We start from the raw sequence: 23,469 nt of genomic DNA, 5'->3' as shown, positions 1-23,469 counted from the left end.
TTTGAGCATGTACAGAGATGGGCAACAAGATTGATGAAGGGAATGAACGGATCCTCTTACCAAGAGAGGCTTAAGTTCTGCAAATTGCAGTGTCTGAAACTAAGCACCTGCGCAGTGATCTAATTGAGGTGTATAAAGCCTTGAATGGGTTGAGCACACTGAATTCTGATGGGATCCTTCTACTTGTTCAGATTACGAACCTAAGGGGGCATAAATTCAAATGAAGAAAGGACAGATGTCGAATAGATGTGCGGAAATTTGCCTTTAGCCAGCGGGTGGTTAATTGCTGGAACAAACTTCCATCAGTCATTGTGGAAGTTGATAGGTTAAATAAATTTAAGGAGAAACTGGACAGGCATTCAGAGGGAATGGCGTGATTTTTTTTTTTGGCTGATGCTGCATAAGCTCATACACTTGCTTTCTTGCATCACATGCCACTACTACATCACTCAGTTTTTATATTTAAATTCTGTAACAGATTTGTTTATTTTTTTTGCTATTAATGGATAAACATTTAAAATTAATATCATGTAAAAAAGGGCACCAGTTTCTCTTTATGAGGAAGGTTAATTGCTTTAAAAAAAAAAAAAGCAACCTACAATTTTACCATTTGCAACTAAATTTCAAGCAGTGCAAAGAAAGTGGTAGTAGTAGGGGGGATTAAAAACATCCACTCCAAATCAGGATGTTTATATAAACTTCTACTTAAAAATCATGGCACAAGCACCAAGAATTCCATGAAACATTTTATCTGAAGAGCTTTTGCGATACTTTCTTCTAAATCCCATTTTCCTTATTTTATATTACAGTATCTCTTTTGCACTACATGAAATGGCTCTAAGGAACATACCCATGCAGACTGCTTTGTAGAATCACAAAAATGCCAAATTGTAGTAGTAGTGGCATGTGATGCAAGAAAGCAAGTGTATGAGCTTATGCAGCATCAGCCAAAAAAAAAAAAAAAAAAAAAAAAAAATATCACACCGTTCCCTCCAAATGCCTGTCCAGTTCCTCCTTAAATTTATTCAACCTATCAACTTCCACAACGGCAGATGGAAGTTTGTTCCAGCAATTAACCACCCGCTGGCTAAAGGCAAATTTCCGCACATCTATTCTACATCTGTCTTTTCTTAATTTGTATTTATGCCCCCTTAGGTTCGTAATCTGAACAAGTGGAAGGATCCCATCAGAATTCAGCATGCTCAATCCATTCAAGGCCTTATACACCTTAATCAGATCACTGCGCAAGTGCCTAGTTTCCAGCCACTGCAATTTGCAGAACTTAAGCCTCTCTTGGTAAGAGGATCCCTTCATTCCCCTCACCAATCTTGTTGCCCTTCTCTGTACACGCTCAAGCAAATCGACATCCTTCCTAAAATTCAGATATATAAAATAAATACTAAAGTACTTTATCAAGAGGTTAAGAAACTGATGCCTCCAATGTCCAAACTTATCCATGAGAAGCTAAAGACACTGTAACACAGTTATTCAGTCAGATATTTCTGTCCCACCCGAAGATGTAATCAACCATACAGTAAAATGAGATAGAGCCATAAGTACCCCACTCATCAGTTGATGAATCCTATAAATATGGGTTCATTACTAAAAACACCTTAAAATGCACTTAATTTTGAAAAAGTGAAAAGACAGATGCTTCCTTAAATATAGATGTGCAAACACCTCAAGATGACTTGATACTGGAAATACATGCAAAAGATGACGACACAGACTTAGCTAGGCTTCCAAAAACAATGGAAACAAATCAGTTGCATATCAGAAATATGGAGAAGCTTCTACCAAATCTGAATAATGCATACAATAATTTTCTTGGAATTGTCCTACATGGTAATCTTAGTGATGTAAAATATTTCTTGAACCCCATAAACATCTACCTACAGGAAATAAAATCTCACTTCCCATATTCCATTTTGGAACATAATTATGATAATGATGAAAGCATAATGCATTTTAATGATTTGAATTGGTAACTAATACAATTTACATTTTAAAACGACATTTTAGAGAGATAAACAGCTTAGTTATATAGAGAAAATTTCACTTTCGAGGTCTTGGAACGAATTACCCAAAAAAAAAAAAAAAAAAAAAAACGTATGTTATTGGGTTCATATTATGATAATTTCACGATACAACGGTGTCTCTGGAACCGATTAATATCGTAAAGTGGGGTGCACTGTATTGTATAGTTACAAACATGGTTTGAAATGCGGTATTCATGAACGTTTAATATTCATTTCTTGCAATTAATCTTTATATTTTCGATTTTGTTGATACTTTGGGGGGGGGGGACTCGTAAACCTGGGAACTGCCTGTATATATAAACGTGTAAAATGCTGTGCAACTGTGGTGCACAGTTCACTGGTATGAGTACAGGTGATTTATTCTTCATACTTCAAAATAAAAATAAAAAAAGCAAGTGTTTGGTACTATTAGATTTCAAAAGACCAGACAAACAGTAAATTGTGTGTGGGGGGGGGTACATTTCATTGATAAAAAAATAAGTGAAAGTTGTGGTATCTGAAAGTTTAAAGTATCAGATACCAAATGAGGGAATTTTAAGACAATTAGTGTGGCTGGCTTGCCCTACCTATCACTAATTCTGTATTTAATAAAATCCAGTTTTTAATGCAAATAAGTAAGTTTTATATAATGTGGAAATGAAAGTAAATTATTTCTGTGAATATTAAAAAAAAAAATTTTTTTTTTAGGTCCCCCATCTATGACATGCCAACAGAAACAGGGACATGAAGGAAAACTTCCTATGAATATAAACACATCTCATACTAAAGGATCAGAAGAACCTCCTGACCGTGGAGATATTAAAGGTGATCTTTCCATTGCTGACTGTTCGGTCATTGATTCTGATTGCGTAACAGAATACTGCTGTGAAAAACTTGCACATTCCACTGTTCCTGTGCCTCAAGACCCTCGACATCCTCCTTATGGCCATTTAAGAGGAAGTTCACCTTACATTGACCATATTTATGAAACAATTGATGATGAACCTGTGGTGAGAGCTCCTATTAAGTACCCAACTCTTGGTCGTCATACTTCAGCCCTTGAAGGTCATATGCGAAATCATTCAGATGTCAGCCACCAGTCATCTTCAAGTTTCACCTGTGATCATCGCCCTCTCATTCCTCCAGCTCTACCTCAGAGAAATGATGTGGTACTTAGCTGTACTCCTAGGCATTCCTCTTTGCCTACAGCTAGAGACCTACACTGCCAGCATAGCCCTAGACTTCACACAATACACAGGTCAACAGATACTGGACGAGGTGCTAGCAGTCTTACTAACTTAGAAAGGCCAGGTTTGTGTTCCACACTCCCGCTTAGAAATCCAGTTATCTGGGATCCACAAAGTGGAGATGTAGCAGTGCAAGGTATGGTATGGAACTCTTGCAATAGTCATCTTGTTCCTGACAGTGCTGTCATGATGGCAGTTTTAGATGGTGAACGTGTTGTGTGTAGACTGCAGCCTGAAAATACTTCACCCCCTAGAAATCAGCATTGTCATGGCTCAGGTCATCTTAGTACAGACTGCTGATTCCTTAGTGTACAAGGGACCAAGGACCATCAGATATTCTCCTGCTCAAGTTGAGCTGCTTTACAGAACATTGTTTATACGTGATTGTACCGACCCTTCTGAATAATGCAGCTTATTGAGGCAAACTTTGCTTGTGTTCAGCATCTGTACAGGTCATAAATGTGCTACACAATCGCTTTAACATTCGCTACATTAGCAGGGGGGAAAAAAAGCTATTTTTGTGTTAACTTTCGAGTTTGTTTATATTTTTTGCCGTTAAGAGTTGAAATTCCTATTCCATCACTTAGCAACAACGAGGAGCCAAGTGATATTGTATATTTCCAAAGATAAAAGATTTAGTGTAATAAATTAGATTTCTGTTCCATAAAACAAAAACATTGCACTAAAAGTTTTGCCTTGCATATTTGGATACATCTGAATTCCTGCAGTCAGTTTTATCGTGTGCTGTTAAGAACTGCATCCCTCCTGTGAATTATATTTATTGCCTCTAAGTGCATTGGTGTTGAAGTGAAACTAATGATCAAAGACATCTGTATCCACAAATTTATTCTCAAGTATTGTTTATATTTGTGAGGAACTTGTAAAATAATCCACCATGCTGGTGTAGTATGTTTCTAAGAACTAGACTAGCACCATTTTGAATATAATGTTCAGTGAGCTTACGAGATACCGAGAAATGGGTTCAAGTATGGTCAGAAAAAAAGAAGTCTGATTTCCTTGAAAAAAAAAATTTTGTTAACCTGCTTATTAGGATACCTGCAATTTTTTTAAAATTGAATCTACATTACTAATGCAATTCTTGTTATATATGAGGATCTTAACTACTTGAAATTTGAGGATAAAAATATCCAAAATGAACTTCCAGTTACAAAAAAAAAAAGTTTTCTACAATATTTAATATAATGTGAATATGTATTTAAAAAATATTGGCATTTCCAGTGTTAAATATATATATGTAAAAACTGCAAAGTTCACAATTGATTGGTAATTGCTCAAAGGAAAGAGGCAATTTCTGGTGCTATAAGCTGTTTTTTTGTTTTGTTCTCGTTTTTGCGAACATGACATGCTCACTCCCTAATATTAGTCAGTGGGGAATGTAATGGAACACAGAAATCAATCACCACCTACATAATGTCTGTTTTTTTACAGCAGTTTCTATTCTTGGCACATTGTAGATTTAATGTCATATTGATGTTTCGAGTTCGTGCATTTGTATATCATATTTAAGTATGTACGTCCACAGTCATCTCGTTTCGTGTTCTTAAAATAGAAACACTTCATAATTTGCACCTGATGTTGACAAATTTATTCACTTGAAGGTAAAAATTGCCATCTATTCATTAAGAGATTCATTTAAATATAGAGGCCAAAGCAGCTTGTGTAAGTAGCTCATTTGCATAACAAGCTATATATATATATATATATTTTTTTTTTTTTTTTTTTTTTTAAATAGATCATAAATGTTTTGGTGCCAAGAATAGATGGTATAATAAACACACAATGTAATTCAGTCAGATGCTTGTGATTCAATTTTGACTGCATCTGGAGAAATTACTTTTTTTTAAAACCCTTTGACTTTTTTTATGGTCAAGTCTGAGGCAGTCTTGTGCTTCACATTTCCTGCATTCTAGTCCAGGTCAGATAAAGGACTGATGGAGTTTTTTACCCATTTAAAAATGATAATAGCCAACGTTTTTTACCTTTTACATAACATGGACACAGTGCCATTGCTACTGTTATTTTTTTATTTGTTGTGAATATCCTGAAGGTGTGGCAAACCTCAGAGTCCTGTTCATTATGTTCAAAAAAAATTTTTTTTTTCTAGAATACGACATAAGATCTGTTTCTGCTCAAGTTACATTTTCCCACATTGAACTTCTGTAATAATATGTATATTTGTGATATCCAGACTTGTGATAAGGTGGAAGTTAGTTATGTACAGCTATTTTGTTTCCTATAAGGCCTACAATGTGTTCCACCTTCCTCACCATGCATGTTAATGTCACGTGCTAATGTATGTCATGTACATAAATTTGCTAAACCTATTTTGAAAATAAAACATACATTCCAAGTTGGACTTTATAAAATTTTGTTGATGCCTTTTTGAATCTGTGACTTACAAACATAAATCTCAAAAACAATGATTCAATTTCCATATAAACATGTGCATCTACAAAGGGTCACTTAGTGGATTTACCAGTAATACTGTTATTTTTTTTTATTTTAAATTTTTAAATATTTGAATGAATATTTGTGATATTGAAAAAGCCAGTGCAGAAATGTGGAACAATTATAATGCATTTGGTACAAAATGAGCACAAAATTGTCCTATGAAATACTGGAATGGATGTGCTGAATGCATAATTTAGCAATTATAATTTTATATAAGCAAATAATCCATTACTAATGCATTGAATCATATCATTTGCTTCAAATCAGTTAAAGATCCATCTTGAGAATATGTTTTGGTGCAGTTTAATTTTTCACAGAAATAAAATGTGCATGCTAATTTATAATTTACAATTTGACTTCCAAAACTTGGATAAATGGGTGTTTTGTAATGATAATAAAAAAAGTATATCATTCACTGTTATAATATTAGTAGTAGTAATGGCAAATGACATAATAAGGCAAGCTTATACAGTTGGTCGTCGACTTACGACCGACTTCTGTTCTGACTGACAGGTCGTAAGTTGATCTGGTCGTATGTCGGCCATATATTTATTAACAGTATTTTTTAACCTTTCTATCATCTTTATAATTTATTTTTATAATCTTTTAAATTTTTATCATCTTTTATTTTTCATTTTAAATACAGTAATGTTTTCATCTTTTACTTAGCAATACTGTACATACCTTCGTTTCTACGCCTAGGCTATATCTCTCTCTCTCTCTCTCTCTCTCTCTGAGGTTAAATTCAAATGTTCTCTACATTTTAATTGGTTTATTATTCATACTGTTTATAAAAAAACAAAACTACAATCTATAATTATATTGTACATAATGTGAAAAATAATACTGTACATAATGTACTGTAAACACAAAAGTACAATCTAAAATTAATGTAAAAATTAATACAAATGAAATTTACAAAATCAATTTTTAATCTTTGCTTGTGCTGGGTTGTGCATCGTCAGGGTCATGTTCTTGGGTTGAGGTAGGAGTTGTTTATTTATAAGAGACATTATGCAAAGCAAATCTTTTTTTAAAACGCTTAAACCACCCAGTACTAGCCTGAAAATCTTCTGCGTAATCGTCTCCGGCACGTGATTTTAAACTCTGAAACAAACTTCTAGCCTTTGCTTGCACTGTGTGAAGACTCATGGGTGTAGTTTTTTGTATTAAATCTTCCATCCACACAAACAACAATTTCTTCATTTCATGGATGGGTTCCTGTCATTGTTTGGTTAAAATTGTAGACTTAATAGGTGCAGAACCCTTAACAGCTTCCCGAATTCTTTCTTTGTCCTTAAGTATCGTCGATACCGTGGAATGTGATAACTTCAAGTCACGTGCTATCGTATTCACTTTCTTTTCGTCTTCATACTGCTGGATAATTTTCATTTTACACTCTAAATCAATAGTTTTCCTTGACTTCTTAGCTGGCGTATATGTAGATGAAGGCATTTTCCTTTTACTAAACATTTTATGCGTATTTCAGCAGAACTTTAATTAATACACCACACGCAACAGATGCTTGAAAGCGACTGGGTGTATGTGAGAGAGAGAGAGAGAGAGCGACTGAGTGTATGTGCCTGGTGCTGTCCTCAGGCCTCCCGTCATCAATGTGCCTCCTCACCTGGGTTATGGGTGTTCTCAGTAGTGACTTCCTGATTTATTATTATTATTTTTTTGTCGTCATAAGTGCGGCCGGTCGTAAGTTGCATAGGTCGTAAGTCGATGACCAAGTGTATAACATCAGCCAAAAAAAAAAAAAAAAAAAGTTCACCAATCTATACCCTCCAAGAATTTGTCTATTCCCAACTTGAATTTATGCCCTCTCATGTGTGTATAGTCTCAGCAAGTGGAAGAATACCATTATCATTAAGCTTATTCAAGGCTTAAAACATCTCAATCAGATCTCCCCACATGTGCCTGGTTTCAAGACGCTGCAATTTGCAAAACTGAAGCCTTTTTAGGTAAGAGCAGTGTTTTGTCCCCTTCACCAACCTGACTGCCCTTCTCTGCACCTGTTCCAGCAGATCTACATCCTTCCTAAAGTGAGGACTCCAGATCTGTATACAGTACTCAAGATGTGGCCTAACCATGGCCTTATACAAAGGGATAATCACCCCCTTATCCATGCTAGCAAAATTTCTGTTTCTATCATTGACAAAACCCCACGAGCTGTCCCGGCAGCATGTCTGACCTGCTCAGAGAATTTCATATCTGACTGCACAATTACCTTCTTTTTCTTTCTCAACTACCCTGAAGGTAATACCACACAGTTGGTAAGTTACTGTGGGGTTTTAACATTGACAAGTGCTGTACCTGCATTTGTCAGTGTTAAAACTTTAACTGCCATTTCTCAGCCCCTCGACCCAATTTTCCTAGATCTTGTTTCAGTAGCTCACCTTGATGACTGTTGTTAACGGCCCTGCCAACCTTTGTATCATTTGCAAACTTAAGACATTAAGCCTCATATACCTTCATCAATATCATTGATAAATATTGAAAACAACAATGGACCCAGCAGTGAACCCTGGAGAACTCCACTAATAGCATTAGTCCACAAAGAGCAGTGTCCATTGATAACCACACTGTCTTCTTCCACTTAACCATCCCTTTATCCATAGCAGTAACTTGCCCTTAATGCCAAATTGCTCCAGTTTGTACAGCAGTCTTTTATGTGCAACAGTATCAAAAGCCTTCCTGAAACCTAAGTATATGATATCAAAATTATTTTTTACATCTAGTTCCTTGGTCACTGCATCATAGTAACCTATCTGATTGGTTAGACAAGACTACCCCTTGACAAATCCATGCTGTGATTGCATACCTGTCCAATATATCCTGCATTACTTCTTTAACCACTGATTCTAGATTATTTTCCATGGAATAGACATCAAGCTAACAGGTCTGTAATTACTCATGTTGCATTTTGATCCTCCTTTATGAATTGGAGATATATTTGCACTTCTCCAGTCCACATGAACCTCCTCTGAATCCAAGGATGCTCTCATAATTATGGCTAAGGATTTGCTTACCTCCTTTGCTGCCTTCCTTAATATAATTGGATATATACCATCTGCCCCAGGTGTCTTTTTTATGTTCATCCCCAACAATTTCTCCTCCACTTTCCCTTCAGTTATCAAAGTCATTAAGCTCCTTGTTACAGTTTAATAAACTTCTGGCATCCCCTTCCCTTCCCTAAAGAATTCCCCACGTGTGAATGTAGATGCAAAATATCTATTCAATTTGTTCACAACCTGAGAAGTGTCATCAACAGTTAACCTATAGGCATCAAGTGGCTCAATGTGATTCAACCCTTCCTTGTACTGTTAATATAAGCATAGAAGTCTTTGCTTTTTTTTTTTTTTTTTTTTTTTTTGCCAGAGACTTCTCATAATCTGTCTTAGCTTGCCTAACCTCCTTTGTGATTTGATTACAGGCTAATTTATATCTACCATAGGCTTCTGTATCATCCTTGATATGCATTGCATGCACTTTTCTTCTTTGCCAAATGTCTCCATAGTTCATCTGTTCAAGGCTTAGACCATTTAGGTCTAAGCCTTGAACAGTATTTATTTTTTTTTGTTGGTATGATAAGCTTAGTAGCTTCTTTGATTGCTTCCCTGAAGGGAAATAATATACAGGAGAGAAAATTTTGGATTGTCCATATATCAAGTAATAATATTAATGCATATACTGTATATGGGATAGTGATTGTGAGGCTAGAATCCACATTTGGTGCATGCGGGCACATAATATGATATGCAAGTTTGCACATGCTGTGGGATGAAAAACCTATAATAATTCATGAAGAAAACACGCTTGTGAGACAGGCTAATTACATCCTCAAGTAATGAAGGCTTAAAAAAAATCTTCCCTCTTATAAATGTCAACATGACTGAAAGCTCAATGCAATGGAACTGAAATCAGACCTTTCTAAACAAGTGATAAGCAGTAAAGCCACGATGCCATCACAGGACCCCCAACATTAATACATAATAATCACTGCCTACTAGTGCTACCTTTATAAAATTTAATGTCCTTTGAATATTTGGTAGTAGCCTAGTCAAGAAGAATATTTTTTTCTTATAACATTTGTAATTTCCTGTTCATCTCTAGAAAATTAAAGTTCTGATATTGAAACACTCTTATCTACATAAAGAATGATTATTAAAATAGTGTAAAACTAATTGGACATTTTCTGCTGTATTATGGGTGTTTTGTTTTTTTTTTTTTTTGCTTAGATCTTATAATTATTAGCCTACAAGTGGTTGCTTTAAAGCAGAGAGGCAAATTTCTTTTTAGTGATGTGAAAAAATATAAATTCATGGACATTAAAAGTATAGGCCCAGCTTTGGCCCCAATGACAGCACTGATCCACCTCTGAACACCACTTGTGTGTTCATTTGTTGTTCCAGGTGAATTACTGTACTTTGCAGTAATCCCAGAGATGTGATGGAATATTGTGCTGGACCACAGAGGATGGCACCCATTTCCACAGAACTGTTAGAGTGTGCGCTTACACCAGAGAATTGTCCAACATAGGAGTTGGTTTAGAATTGATGATTGTTGGCACTACAACAGATGGGCCAAGTCTGAACTAAATCACCAAAAACAACCTCCTACAAACTTCATTGTTGTCACAACATGCTGTGTAGAAAATGACACTTCCCAGGTCCTCTCTCACTTCAGAGCCTTCTAATTTAAAGACTCCGAAGCTTCACAGGACCTCATTACCACTGTTCTGTGGTCCAAGAAAGATGACATGTCTGCCAATCACTGGCATGGTGTAGAGCTCAAAAGAAGAAGCTCTATTATGAAAATCCATGCTATGTAGCTACCTATGGGCTGTTCATGGAGCTTTGATATGACTTTTCCAAGGATATATTGGAAGAATTGGAGGTTTACTTTTATCACTTTCTCAAGGCTCTATTAGTTATTTTGGCCTACCTTGCCAATTTCACAGACTTACATAACCCTCATTCTTCCATATTTTCACTACAATGGCCATGGTTGACTTTGCAAGATTCAAATCTATGGCTGTAGCACACGGTGACATTATGCTGATATGGTATCTGATGATTAAGCCTCTGCATCTCCATAGCTTGCCACATTAAAACCCTGTTTTTGCTTTGTATATATCTTTTAAGTGCACCATTCACAACATTGGGAGGGACATCCAAATACTCTTTTGATAGGGTAGTGTATTATTACTGAAGTTGGTCAAAAAATTGAAGGTTTACTCATTTTTTTGTCTAAACATAATGCAAACTTGCAAGCTACATAAGGTCTGCAAGTTGGACAGCCCTATTAGATAATCTCTCAATGCTTATGTCACACTAGACTGATTCAATAATATACTAATATGCTTTTTCATATATATATCTTTTTTCATCAAAAAGTATCACATGTCTTTTCTGTGCACATGTACATATTATATTCAGATTCTGCTTCCCTTGTATCAGAAGAATGCATGTTTAACATTCTTATTACATCAGCATCTGCTAATATCAACCAACTTTATGCATGATATTGGATGGCCTGTTGATAATTAAACTCTGTGAAAATTAAAAGCTTTTAAAATCCTCTTGAAAACAAATTGTAAAAGCACAAATGAAAAAGAAAAAACCTATCCATCCCCTCCAAAAAATTATCTAGTTCTTCCTTGAATTTATTCAAACTACCCACTTCCACAACAACAAATGTAAGTTTGTTACAACAATCAACCACCCACTGGCTGAAGACAAACTTCTGAATGCCTCTCCTACAACCATCCTTCCTCAATTTGAATTTATGCTCCCTGAAGTGTGTAATCTCAGCATGAGGAAGAATGCCATTAACATGAGCTTACTCAATCCATTCAAGACCTTAAAACACCTCAGTGAGATCTCGCAGGTGCCTAGTTTCCAAAAGCAGCAATTTACAGAACTGAAGGCTTTCTTAGTAAGAGCACCCTTTTGTTCCCTTTGCCAATCTTGTTGGCTTATCTACATCCTTCCTAAAGTGAGGCTTCCAGATATACAGTACTCAAGATGCAACCTAACCATGGCCTTTACAAAGGGATAATCATTCCATATCCCTGTTAGCAAAGCACTTGTATATCACTGACAAAACCGTGTGAGCCGTTATAGCATACTGTCTGCACTGCTCAGTGAATTTCATATCTGACTGCACAATTATTCACAGACTTTCTCATTTTGCACTATGCTGAGTGTAGTACCACACAGTTGATATGTTAATCTGGGATTACTGCTATTTATATGCAGTATCTTGTATTGCATATGAAATGTCATGGTGTGGCACAGCCCATGGATGCATATAGTAACACTAAATTATAAAGCCAAATATACAGGCACCTGATTTCAGGAGAATGAATCAGTGGAGTAACTTTAGGATGAGCTGAAAGTTGAATCAGGCCAAGAGAAACATATCCTCTTCAATCTACTGAAAAAAAGGAGCAAAATATCAGTTTTTTGCTATTGTAAACTAGTCAAAAAAATATTCCCAGATGGATCACAGTTGTCATTAAGGATTGCACATCAGCAAACAATGGTGACCCCAAATTCTTTCGTGCACTGCTATTTTAAGAAAAAAAAGGTGGTGCTGGACCTGATGTCAATTTTCTTTTTAATTCTACTAAGTGTATACTATACCAATATTTCAACCCTTTCTTAATGAGTTATAATAATGTAATTTTTTAAAAATTTTTAGTAAAAAACTTAAATATTTAAAAACACACAACTATTAATTCTGCAAATTAAAAAAAGTTAGACAAAAAATATGAACACTGAAAGTTAAGCATGCTGCTACTTATCTATTCAAGAGTGAATATTGCATTTTGTGCTTATTATGAAAATAATAATAAATCCTTTAAAAATAACTCACGTAAGACAGTAAATATTTGTGGAACTAGTGGAGAAGTACCTTGACCTATAAAAACACAAAATTTGAAACACAGCATCCTACCGGTCAGGTTCCTGTGCCACTACTCAGGAAAAATAATTGCAACAACTTTGGCACAGCACCTTGTGTGCAGTTACTCTGCAAAAACTAAAAATCCATTTAGAATTTAGGTTTTAATAATTAATTTAAAATTGAATCAACAGTTGACAAGGGATTTTTATTTTGGAGAGGCATCTCACAGGTCTGGTACCTCAGAGTGGTAGCACTGCTAGGTTAATAATAATATTATTAACATTCATTTTTTTGAAAAGTATGAGTCTGAATACAGTGAAACTTGCTCATAATGAATGTATATGGACAGCTAATATTTTATTGGTAATTCGTAATTCCAAGAATTATATGCAACATGGGGAGGAAAAAGGGAAATGAAAAAACTACCCATGTCAATTGTGATCTTGCAAAATTTATTAAATGGCAGGCAATTTAATTGCATTCAAGAAGAGTTACAATCATGCTGTCATTAGACTTTCATGATGAGTATTGAATTAATGTATTAAAACATGCTACCCACAGACTGCCATTTATTTTTATTTAAAGTTTCTGAAAGCAACATTGTTACCACATCTTGTTTTGATTTGTGTTTGAGTGAGAGCAACAAAAACAGCAAAAAAGTAACTGCAGTAAAGAACAGATATAAAAATAATTTTAATATTTGGTAATAATTTAATAAATTAAATGCTATTTTGATTGTAAAATATTGGAAACATTGTTAAAACCAATTAAACAGTGCTGTTGTGTAAAGGACTAAACAAAAGCACTCTGTCACTGCTAAATATGAAACCATGAGGTTTGCTACACACACACACACACACACACACGCACACACACACACACACACACACACACACACACACACACACAGTGTTACACCGAGAGGAACTGGTTTGAAAAGATCAGTGTGTGGCCACCAATGGTTTTAACAACTGCAGTAATCCTGCAGGGAAGGGTTTCAAAACTGGCAGGAAGCAGCCTCTGAAGGAGATTTAGGTGGGTTGTTTTAAGATTGGTTAAAAATATTTAAAAATAATTATTAATAAATAAAATGATTAAAATATATGCAAGTAAATTGCCATATTGATTTTTAATTATACATATATTAGAACCTCAAGAATATGACAACATTAGGACGTAATCCTTGCTGGAATAATGGAAAAAATGTAACACTAAACCGAAGTGCTAGAAGTAAAGTGCAGAGGTCATTATCTATTGTAGAAAGATTGCAATGTTCCAATTGATCAGCAGAATAATGCTGCCACTGTAGCAATTATAGCATACCACGCTACAAAAACACATCTTTGAAGGAGTCTTATTTATTTTCCTCATTTTATCATTCTTCCATTTTCTGCTCCTAATTAATCTAGTGTCCACTTATATTACCTTTGATTTATTCAAAAGTACTGCTAGGATTGAAATCAGTAAGACAAATATTGCAACTGATTATAACATTACAACTCCTAAAACACTGCTCCACCATCTCGGCTTAACACTACTGTCAACGTCTCTATCATTAAAATGTGTGCCATTTCTTGAAAAATAAACCACAGTAATCTGATATAACCAATTATAAACAAATACAAGAGCAATTTGTGTATGGACTTTAGTTGTTAACAATAGTTTTTAACATAAAAACAACCTTTTTGAAACTGATTTGGAGTTTTAACTCTATCAAAGCAAGGATATACAACAAATAGGAAGACTATCAGAACTGTTGTATAATATACCAAATAGACACCTCCATTTACCCACTGGGTGTAGTGGATATTAAAAGTTGACATTATTGATAAGTTCCACAAATTAGATATGATAAATGGCCAATGAATATTAACTTGTAATTAAGCTGATAAATACTAAAGTTTATGAACTGTAATTGTTCTATTATATTTACTGTCTTCTAACATATCCCTCAAAATCAGTATTCTCAGCAATCTAAACTAACATTTCATAATAATACATGTTGGAGGACAGCGTATGTGTATGTATGTATGCATATATAGATATTCAATTCTGCAGCAAAATACAGTAAACTCTATAACACTTTTTAGACACTCTAAAGAGCACTATAAGCAGGACTCCTTTTTTTGGAAACTATTTTTTATATTTCACCAATATTTTGATAGATAACAGTGATATTTCAGTTTTGTTTTTTGCAGTGCTTAAGGTGAAGCAATGGTTTACTCATTAAGCTACCTGAACACAATGTACTATACTTTGGGGTTATTTTTTTTCCAATTCTTAGGAAAACAGTTTTCTCAGAGAGAGAGAGAAATATAACTGTAGTCTCACCCTGTGAATATTACTATCTTTTTTATATGCAATTAATATAAACTGTGATTAATAATTAATCATAATCAAGAAAAATAACTTTTCCTTGATTATGATTTGATAAAAATATTGGGGCAAAATATAAATTTATCCTAGATAAGAACATGTCTAAATATTACTTTTAGCTTTCCATAGAAAATTCTGATGTGAGAATTGATTATCACTAACAGTATTCACTACGTGCTAACATATGCAATATTTGTAAGCTAGTAACTATACTAAGTATAGAAAAATATGCCATACTAGCTAATGGTGATGCCAATCCACATGTTTTGTTTGTTTGTTTATTTGATTTTATAGGAGCATTAGCAACTAAGGCCATATTGCTCCGGGATATGCGGTGGTCATTCCCTGACCTTTCCGCATCCTCCGTATTTGGTGGTGATGGGCTTGAACCCCGGTCTAAATCAAGAAGCATATGCTACGCACTGCTGCTCCTTCCCACCTGGCTTCGGAGGCGCCCACATGTTTTGTAAAAATTTCAAAGAGATAATTGCAATTATGCAAAGGTAGCAAGCCCCCAACCCCTTCAAATACAGTGTCTAATGAGCTGCTGCAAAGCTGCTGTCAGCAAGGCATTTATAGATTGGTAAATTGAGAGAAAAACAATTAGCCATCACAGGAAGATGAAAAGTGATGTATTAAGTGAGAAAATTAGTTGCAATTACATAGGTCAGTGATAATGTAAATACACCTCCAAATACAATGCATTGTATTTACAACACAATAATGCAATGTATCCTTCACCAGTTTGAATATAATATGTGCTCAAGTTGATATGCTGGCTTACAGCTGTCAGTGATGTCACTAATAATTGTGAATTATGTAGTGCCAGGAACAATGCAAATAATAATTGGAAAAAGGTGTGTTTTCTGTCAAATTAGATTTTATTTTGTACAATATAAAGATAAGCACTGGTTGTGAAGAAAAACCTCACGAGACTACGGGCTCAACATAGACAGTTCAAACATGGGATGCTGGAATGCAGTGGTGTGCATAATCTGAAGAATGTTTTGTGGGTGGTGGACACCAGTATACCTATCAATGTGACCCAGTGGAGATGGCATCTTTCAGTAATGCAATGTACCATGATAAATGCATACAGATAAGGTTTGCAGAATATTTTTAAAAAACTCCAATCCCACTGAACATTTCTGGGACGGGATGGAATGGGCTGCACAATTTGTGGATGTGCATCACCATTAGCTAGTGTGCCAGAATTGCAGGACACTAGAGAACTTTACAGACCATACAACCAGACATGTTTTGTAATCGTATTATATCTATGCCACATGTTCCAAGCCATAACTGTTGAAGGGGAAGCTCAAAACACTATTAGGCAGGTGATTATATTTCAGTAGCCACTAAGTATAAAAAATATTGTTATCAAGCTAACATTTTTTTTCCAAGTCATTCACGTGAATCATATTAATGGTGTTGTATTAATATCATATTAATGAAGGAGGGTGGAAAGATGTCCTCAATGCCATGGTAGAGCAAAAACCTGTATGAAATGCAATCTAACATACATGCAACAGACATTAAGGAAATATGGTCTAGCTTACTGAACTGTTAAGTGGTGTTCCAAGTTTAAACATGTCAAAGCTTTATGTAAAAGATACTGACCAAAATAAGCACCAATCAATCTTTGAGGAAACTGTAGGGAAAGTATGTGATTATATCATAAAATTTACTGATTGAATACCTGTTGACATATTAATATAAATTAAAAATTTCTGACCTTTATTACAAAATCCATTGTGTACAAGAAAACATACAATATACAGAGGTGAATCATTAAATTAGAGTGAGACTTAATCCTTTCAGAGATCATTTAATATTCTGACTAATTCTAAAGCTTTATCTTTATTCTGGGGGCTATCAGCTGACAGAGATAGTAATGCCTCTTTCAAGTGTGAAGTCTCAACTGCTGATAAAACATGTTCCTTGTTTGCATCTAAAATGAAAAGAACAGAATTTTATTCTATTTGTATAACACAAATACTTCATGCTGAATTACAACAGTAAATGAAAAAGAATATTAAATTCTAGTTTATTAGCTCATATAAACTAATTGAATAAAAATTTTTAAGAAACAAATAGAAATGATAAAATATAGCTGTGTGGATAAAAATTGAATTATGCCATTATTCTGATTGAAAACTGAAATAATCAAACATATTGAGACATTTCAATCAGTTCCACATCACGTTTAGCATCCAGTAAAATATGTAGTTAGATTGAAATAACACATTTGAATAGATATGCAGCAATTTGCCTTTAGCCAGCGGGTGGTTGATTGCCGAAACAAACTTTCATCTGTCATTGTAGCAGTTGACGGCTTAAATAAATTCAAGGCTAAACTAGACAAACATCTGGAGTTAATGGATGGGTGAAATGGGAAGAGGGTTTTTTTTTTTTTTTTTTTTTTTTTGCTGATGTTATAAAGGGTTTTCCAATAGTAACGCTCGATGTTTGGCAACAGCGCATGACGAAGTCGACAGTCACACAGGTGGTATCTTTGGTAGCCGTATTCAGTTAGTCTCTGCATTTTATTATGGAGCGTTACACGACTGAGCAACGAGTCGAAATTGTAAAAAATTATTATCAAAACCAATGTTCTATTCGTCAAACGTTTCGTGCACTCCGTGCAGTTTATGGTGTCGACGAACGTCCTTCAGAATCCACAATTCGCCGTTTAATAAACAAATTCGAAGCAACTGGGTCTGTGGCAAATCTGAAAGTGCCTGTACGTCAGCGAAACGCAAGATCCGTTGAAAATATTGCTGCAGTCCGGGAAAGTGTGCGTGAGAATCCGCAACAGTCCATTCCGCGTCGGGCTCAAGAACTTGGCCTGTCTTCGACGACAACTTGGCGAATCCTGCATAAGGACTTAGGGCTTCACCCTTATAAAGTGCAATTAACCCAACAACTAAAGCCCAACGATCATGCGCAGCGGCGTGCATTCGCTGATTGGGCGCTAGAGCAGTTGGAGGTCGATCCTGATTTTGGGCGAAAAATAATGTTTAGTGACGAGGCTCATTTCTGGTTAAGTGGCTTTGTTAACAAGCAAAATTGCCGAATTTGGAGCGACGAAAACCCACGGGAGATTCATGAGGTCCCACTACATTCCGAAAAAGTTACGGTATGGTGTACACTTTGGTCCGGCGGAATAATCGGTCCGTATTTTTTCGAAAACGAAGAAGAAGTGGCACTTACGGTCAACGGTGAGCGATACAGGGCTATGATAAGAGATTTTTTTTGGCCTGCAGTGGATGGAATCGATCTAACAAACATTTGGTTTCAGCAAGACGGTGCTACGTGCCATACGGCACGTGATACAGTAACACTATTGCATGAGAAATTTGAAGGTTCCGTTATATCGCGAAATGGTGACGTTAATTGGCCGCCCAGATCCTGCGACCAAACGCCACTGGATTTTTTTCTCTGGGGCTTTCTAAAATCCAAAGTCTATGCTAACAAACCACGGACGGTTGCCGCCTTAAAGGCCAACATTAGGCGCGTTATTGCTGAAATTGAGCCACTTTTATGCGATAACGTCATCACCAATTGGGTATCCAGGATTAACCAAACCAGACAAAGCCGCGGCGGACATTTATCTGATATAATTTTTAAAACATAATGTTAACACATATACTTCATAATAAAAATAAAAATAGATCACTATCACTCTCACAATTTGTTTTATTGCGTTACAAAAATCGAGCGTTACTAGTGGAAAGCCCTGTATAAGCTTGCTTTCTTGCATCACATGTCTCTACTAATGCTAATGGTGACTGCTCATATGACTTGGCAGGAACTTTGTAAATTTCATTCGGTAGCTTAAATTTAACTTCTTAGTGATTTAAGTTTCGTCAACAGTTTCATTTCTGTAATATTTTGGTAATTTAAATTCCTGTAATATATTGTAAATTTAAATTCTGCAATCTTTCTGAAGTTAAATTTTACCTTAATAATGGTTACTACAAGATCCACTTACAATATAAAGTACAAGAATATAATGACCCACACAGAAATTCATGTGGGCATTTCCGATGTGAGTCACGAGTTTGTCATTTATATAGCCTGTAGCATGTATTCTGAGGTTGGTCTAGTGAACAACTCTAGCTCAACTGACAACTGTTATCTTTGCACCTGATGTCAGGAGCATACCAATCTCAAATTAAAACTTGTGCATTATGAGAAGAATTTGAGTCACTGAAGAAACAAGTGTAACTGGGAGCTCGTCAATGACTCAAGTATCTTGTGAACTGTCAAGTGATGCATCTCCAATTTGGGTCCCAGATAAGAATAGTCAAGTGCATACTACTCTGGTTGAAGGTGATCTAGTTTTATTGAGAGAATATTGCCAGGGAAATGGGTGATGATTTTTTTTGTAATAAAGATAGCTGGACCAGAACCAGGTGTATGTTGGGAGCAACAATCGACAACATCACAATGCTTAAAATACAGGAACCACTGACAGGTAGTGATCATGAAGTTGTCAGTTGGAAGATGAAGAAAGATGTTGCAGTAGTTAAAGGTAGAGGATAATGGGTTTTAATTTCAGAAGAAGGGACTTTGACAGTTTAAGGTACTATATGGCATTCAGTAATTGGGTAGATTGCAGAGCGAGGGAAAATACACTTAAATTATGGAATAGCTTTAAAGCAAAAAGAAACTATTAACGTATACATACCATTAAGAAAATATTGCAGGAGAGAGATGCAGAAATGGATGAATGCGGAATGGGCCAGTCACATAGAGCAGAAAAAGATAGCATGGGATAGTTACAGAGTGATAAAAAGTACTGAAGCCCACAACAGCTACAAGATGATTTGTAATAGTACCACACATAAGGTTAGGAAGGCCAATGCTGCAATGAAAAAGCACTAGCTAAAAGAGCAAAGAATGGGGACAAGGAAATTTTTATGTATTGAATACAAGGAAGAAAAAGGTGAATCAGATTGGACCCTTGTGCACCAGGTGTGGGAAAGTCTTAGACAACCCAGCTGATTTTGCAGATGAATTGAACAGGTACTTTGCATCTGTCTCTACTGAAGAAACCCTTCATGCTAAGAAAAGGCTGTGCAAATGAGGCTGAATCATACGAAATCAGTTATTTTGAAATTACAGATGACTGCTTATTAGAAAAACTTTTGAGCATAAAGGTAGGTAAGGCTTCTGGAGTTGATGGCATATACCCAATAATTTTGAGGGAGGCTGCTAGCAAATGCATTGAACCATTGAAGTTAATTATGAGGGCATCTTTGGATTGGAAAAGTTCCAATGTATCACCAATACATAAAGGCGGTTCTAAGAGCGAAGTTAGTAACTACAGAGTGGTTATTCTGACCTCAGTAGCAGGGAAAATCTTAGATGCAATGATTAAAAGTCCAATTTAGGGACATCTAGATAGGCATGGCACTCTGTATAACAACAGTTCTGTTCAGGGGAAAATCATGTTTAACTAACTTAGTAAACTATCTTGACATAGTTACTCATCAGCTGGATGTAGGAAACAATTTCTACATAGTTTATTTGGATTTTAGCAAGTCATTTGACTCAGTCCCTCATGAGAGGTTACTGTATAAGCTTGAACATGTTCGGATAACTGGAAAAATTCTAAGATAGATTGCTGTGTGGTTGCAGGGCAGAAGGTAGAGGGTTGTGATTAATGGATATTCGTCAGATTGGTGTAAAGCCAGAAGTGGAGTCCCCCAAGGTTCAATTCCTGGACCATTGTTGCTTTTCATAAACAACATTAATGAAGGGAAAGAAGGCATAATATCAAAATTTGTAGACAATATAAAGATTGGTAGAGTGGTTAATAATCAGTGCCAAGCAGCGCTCCTTCAGGATGACTTGAATGGGCTGCAAGAATGGTCATAAAAGTGGCAGCTATGTTTTAATGGTTTTAATGCAGAAAAATGCAATGCACTTGGGGAATAACAATGCCAAAATAAATTATATGCTTGGTGGGGTTGAATTAAAAACAGTAGAAGAAAGGAATCTGGAAGTTACGATATGAGCAGATATGAAGTTTTCTAGCATTATATCAGCCTATGGTCCTATCAATGATTTATCAAACAATACCCTGTAGAGACTGGAAGGTCACAGTCACTGCATAAGGCAATTGTAAGACCACATCTGGAAACTGTGTTCAAGTATGGAGAGCTCATTTGAAAAAAGACATTCAGCTCCTTGAAAGGGTCCAAAGACAAGCAATTCGCATGGTGAGGTCAACAAAAGGGCAACCATATGAGGAAAGACTCCTATTATGTGGGCTACAGAGCTTTGCAACCAAGCACCTCAGAGGTGACCTGATTGAGGTTCATAAGGCTTTGAGAGGGGTTAGTAAAATGAATGAAGGCAAAATTTCACTGTTATAAATAATTCCACAACTGGAGATCATAAATTCAAATTACAGGGGAAGAAGTTTAGAATAGATTGTAGGAACACGTTACCTTTGCAGGTAGGTGAGGCTGAGAGTTTGAATAAATTCAAGGGTCAACTGGGCAGTTACCTATGCAAGGAGAGAAGTAAATAATTTTTATTTTCTTATCTACTCAGGTTTTTTTTTTTTTTTTTTTCCAATGTAGCAAAAGCCTGTGACTTCCTTGCACTACATGGCTATTGCTATTACTAAACACGATCTTTTTTTAAAACCACATGAATTGTTATGAAGTGACTTTTACTCTACACAGTGGAGTTTATCATCAGTGAAATAAAACTTCCCCAAAGTCCAACCACTTAACAACTGGCAACTACTTACCAACTATTTAACAACCTTAAAAACTGTTTTTAGATTTATAATGCATTTTTTCATTAGGCCCAATCAAACAGGAATGAAAGCTGGAACAATGTGTGTATGGGAGGGTGATCCCCCTCCATACACACACACACACAGTTCCATTCTCCACTCCCATACACAGCCAACAAAGAGGAAATGAGAAAATTCAGCATGGAATTCAAAAGCTTAAATCATTTAATTAATTTAATAATTTATCTTTTTAAATAGTTTCCACAGAAAGAGAAGTATACTGCTATTTATTTTTAGTAAGTGCCATTACCAAGATAATTGTTTAAAGGATTATTGTTCCTTTATTGGTGGATAGCTAGACACCCTCAGCATGCCAAAATTGGTTTTATCATTTGTAAATTAACTAAAATAATTTTAAATTTCATAAAGGCTCCTCTGAAACCACAGATTTCCTTCACTTAATAATTTGCATTTTTCACAAACTTCTAAATCAAATATCTATTTTAATCTATTATTTATTTGCTAATTTATTATTCTTTTTGTCTTTTCATTGCAGTATAAATGAGTTATAAGCTATTTATTGAAATGCAAAAATCATGCAACTCATTCTTATATTACTTTACAATATAAGATATATAATGCTAAAAAGCATTATATATCTCATATGATTAAATTACCTCATATTATGTGGAAAAATTAGTTTTACCATTAAAGTTATACACAAAACTTTTGCAAGCACTTGTACTTAATGCATTATTTCAAATCATCTGTCCTCTCATTTGTTTTGATCGCATTAGCATTATTAGAGGCATATGATGCAAGAAAGCAAGCTTATGCAGCATCAGTCAAAAAAAAAAAAAAAAAAAACACTCCCATTTCACCCGTCTGTTCATTCCAAATACCTGTCCAGCTCAGCTTTAAATTTATTTAAGCTATCAACTTCCACACTTACTACCCAACTACCCGCTGGCTAATGGCAAACTTCTGCACATCTATCCTACATCTGTCTTTCCTCAATTTGAATTTATGCCCTCTCAGGTGATTATTCTGAGCAAGAGGAAGAATCCCATGAGCATTGAGCAAGCATGCACAAACCATTCAAGGCTTTATACACCTCAATCAGATCAACTCGCAGGTGCCTAGTGTCCAGACATTGTATTTGCGAAACTTAAGCCTTTCTTCATAAGAGAAACCCTTTGTTCCATTCACTGATCTTGTTGCCCTTCTCTGTACTCGTTCCAACAGCTCTACATCCTTCTTGAAATGAGGCCTCCAGACCTGTATACAGTACTCAAGGTGTGGCTTGACCATTGCCTTATACAAGGGGATAATCACCTCCTTATCCCTGCTAGAAAAATTCCTGTATATCATTGACAAGACACCATGAACTACTCTTGCAGACCGTCTGCACTGCTCATAAAACTTCATATCTGTCTGCACAATTACCCCCAGGTCCTTTTCATTCTCTACCACTGTCAGTGTAGTACCATAGAGTTGATACGTTACTCTGGGGTTACTGCTTCCCATATGTAGTGCTTTACATTTTCCAATGTTAAACTTCATTTGCCACCTCTCAGCTCATCTGCTCAACTTTTCTAGATCCTGATGCAGCATCGTACTGTTAAGGACATTAATGACCTTGCCAACCTTCGTATTGTCTGCAAACTTGGACATTAAGCTTGAT

General features: G+C 35.6%; 2 protein-coding genes across 2 annotated transcripts in view; one reads left to right on the top strand and one right to left on the bottom strand.

Annotated features, from left to right (window-relative positions):
• LOC150086084 (latrophilin Cirl-like) overlaps positions 1 to 4,496 on the top strand; it is a 132,459-nt gene extending 127,963 nt beyond the window's left edge. The window contains exon 21 of the mRNA XM_090374791.1: positions 2,727 to 4,496. Within this exon, the coding sequence (XP_090230917.1) occupies positions 2,727 to 3,565 (839 nt within the window). The 3' untranslated portion in view covers positions 3,566 to 4,496. The remainder of the gene's footprint in view (positions 1 to 2,726) is intronic.
• Positions 4,497 to 16,769: 12,273 nt separating this feature from the next.
• The window catches only part of LOC150086083 (proteasome adapter and scaffold protein ECM29), a 367,922-nt gene continuing 361,222 nt past the window's right edge, over positions 16,770 to 23,469 (bottom strand). The window contains exon 48 of the mRNA XM_090374364.1: positions 16,770 to 16,979. Coding sequence (XP_090230490.1) covers positions 16,846 to 16,979 — 134 coding nt within the window. The 3' untranslated portion in view covers positions 16,770 to 16,845. The remainder of the gene's footprint in view (positions 16,980 to 23,469) is intronic.

This window comes from Mastigoproctus giganteus, chromosome 5 (genome assembly GCF_048544385.1).
Source record: "Mastigoproctus giganteus isolate SK-2022 chromosome 5, ASM4854438v1, whole genome shotgun sequence".
Classification (NCBI taxonomy): Eukaryota; Metazoa; Arthropoda; class Arachnida; order Uropygi; family Thelyphonidae; genus Mastigoproctus; species Mastigoproctus giganteus.
This window is presented reverse-complemented; position numbering and strand designations above follow the sequence as displayed.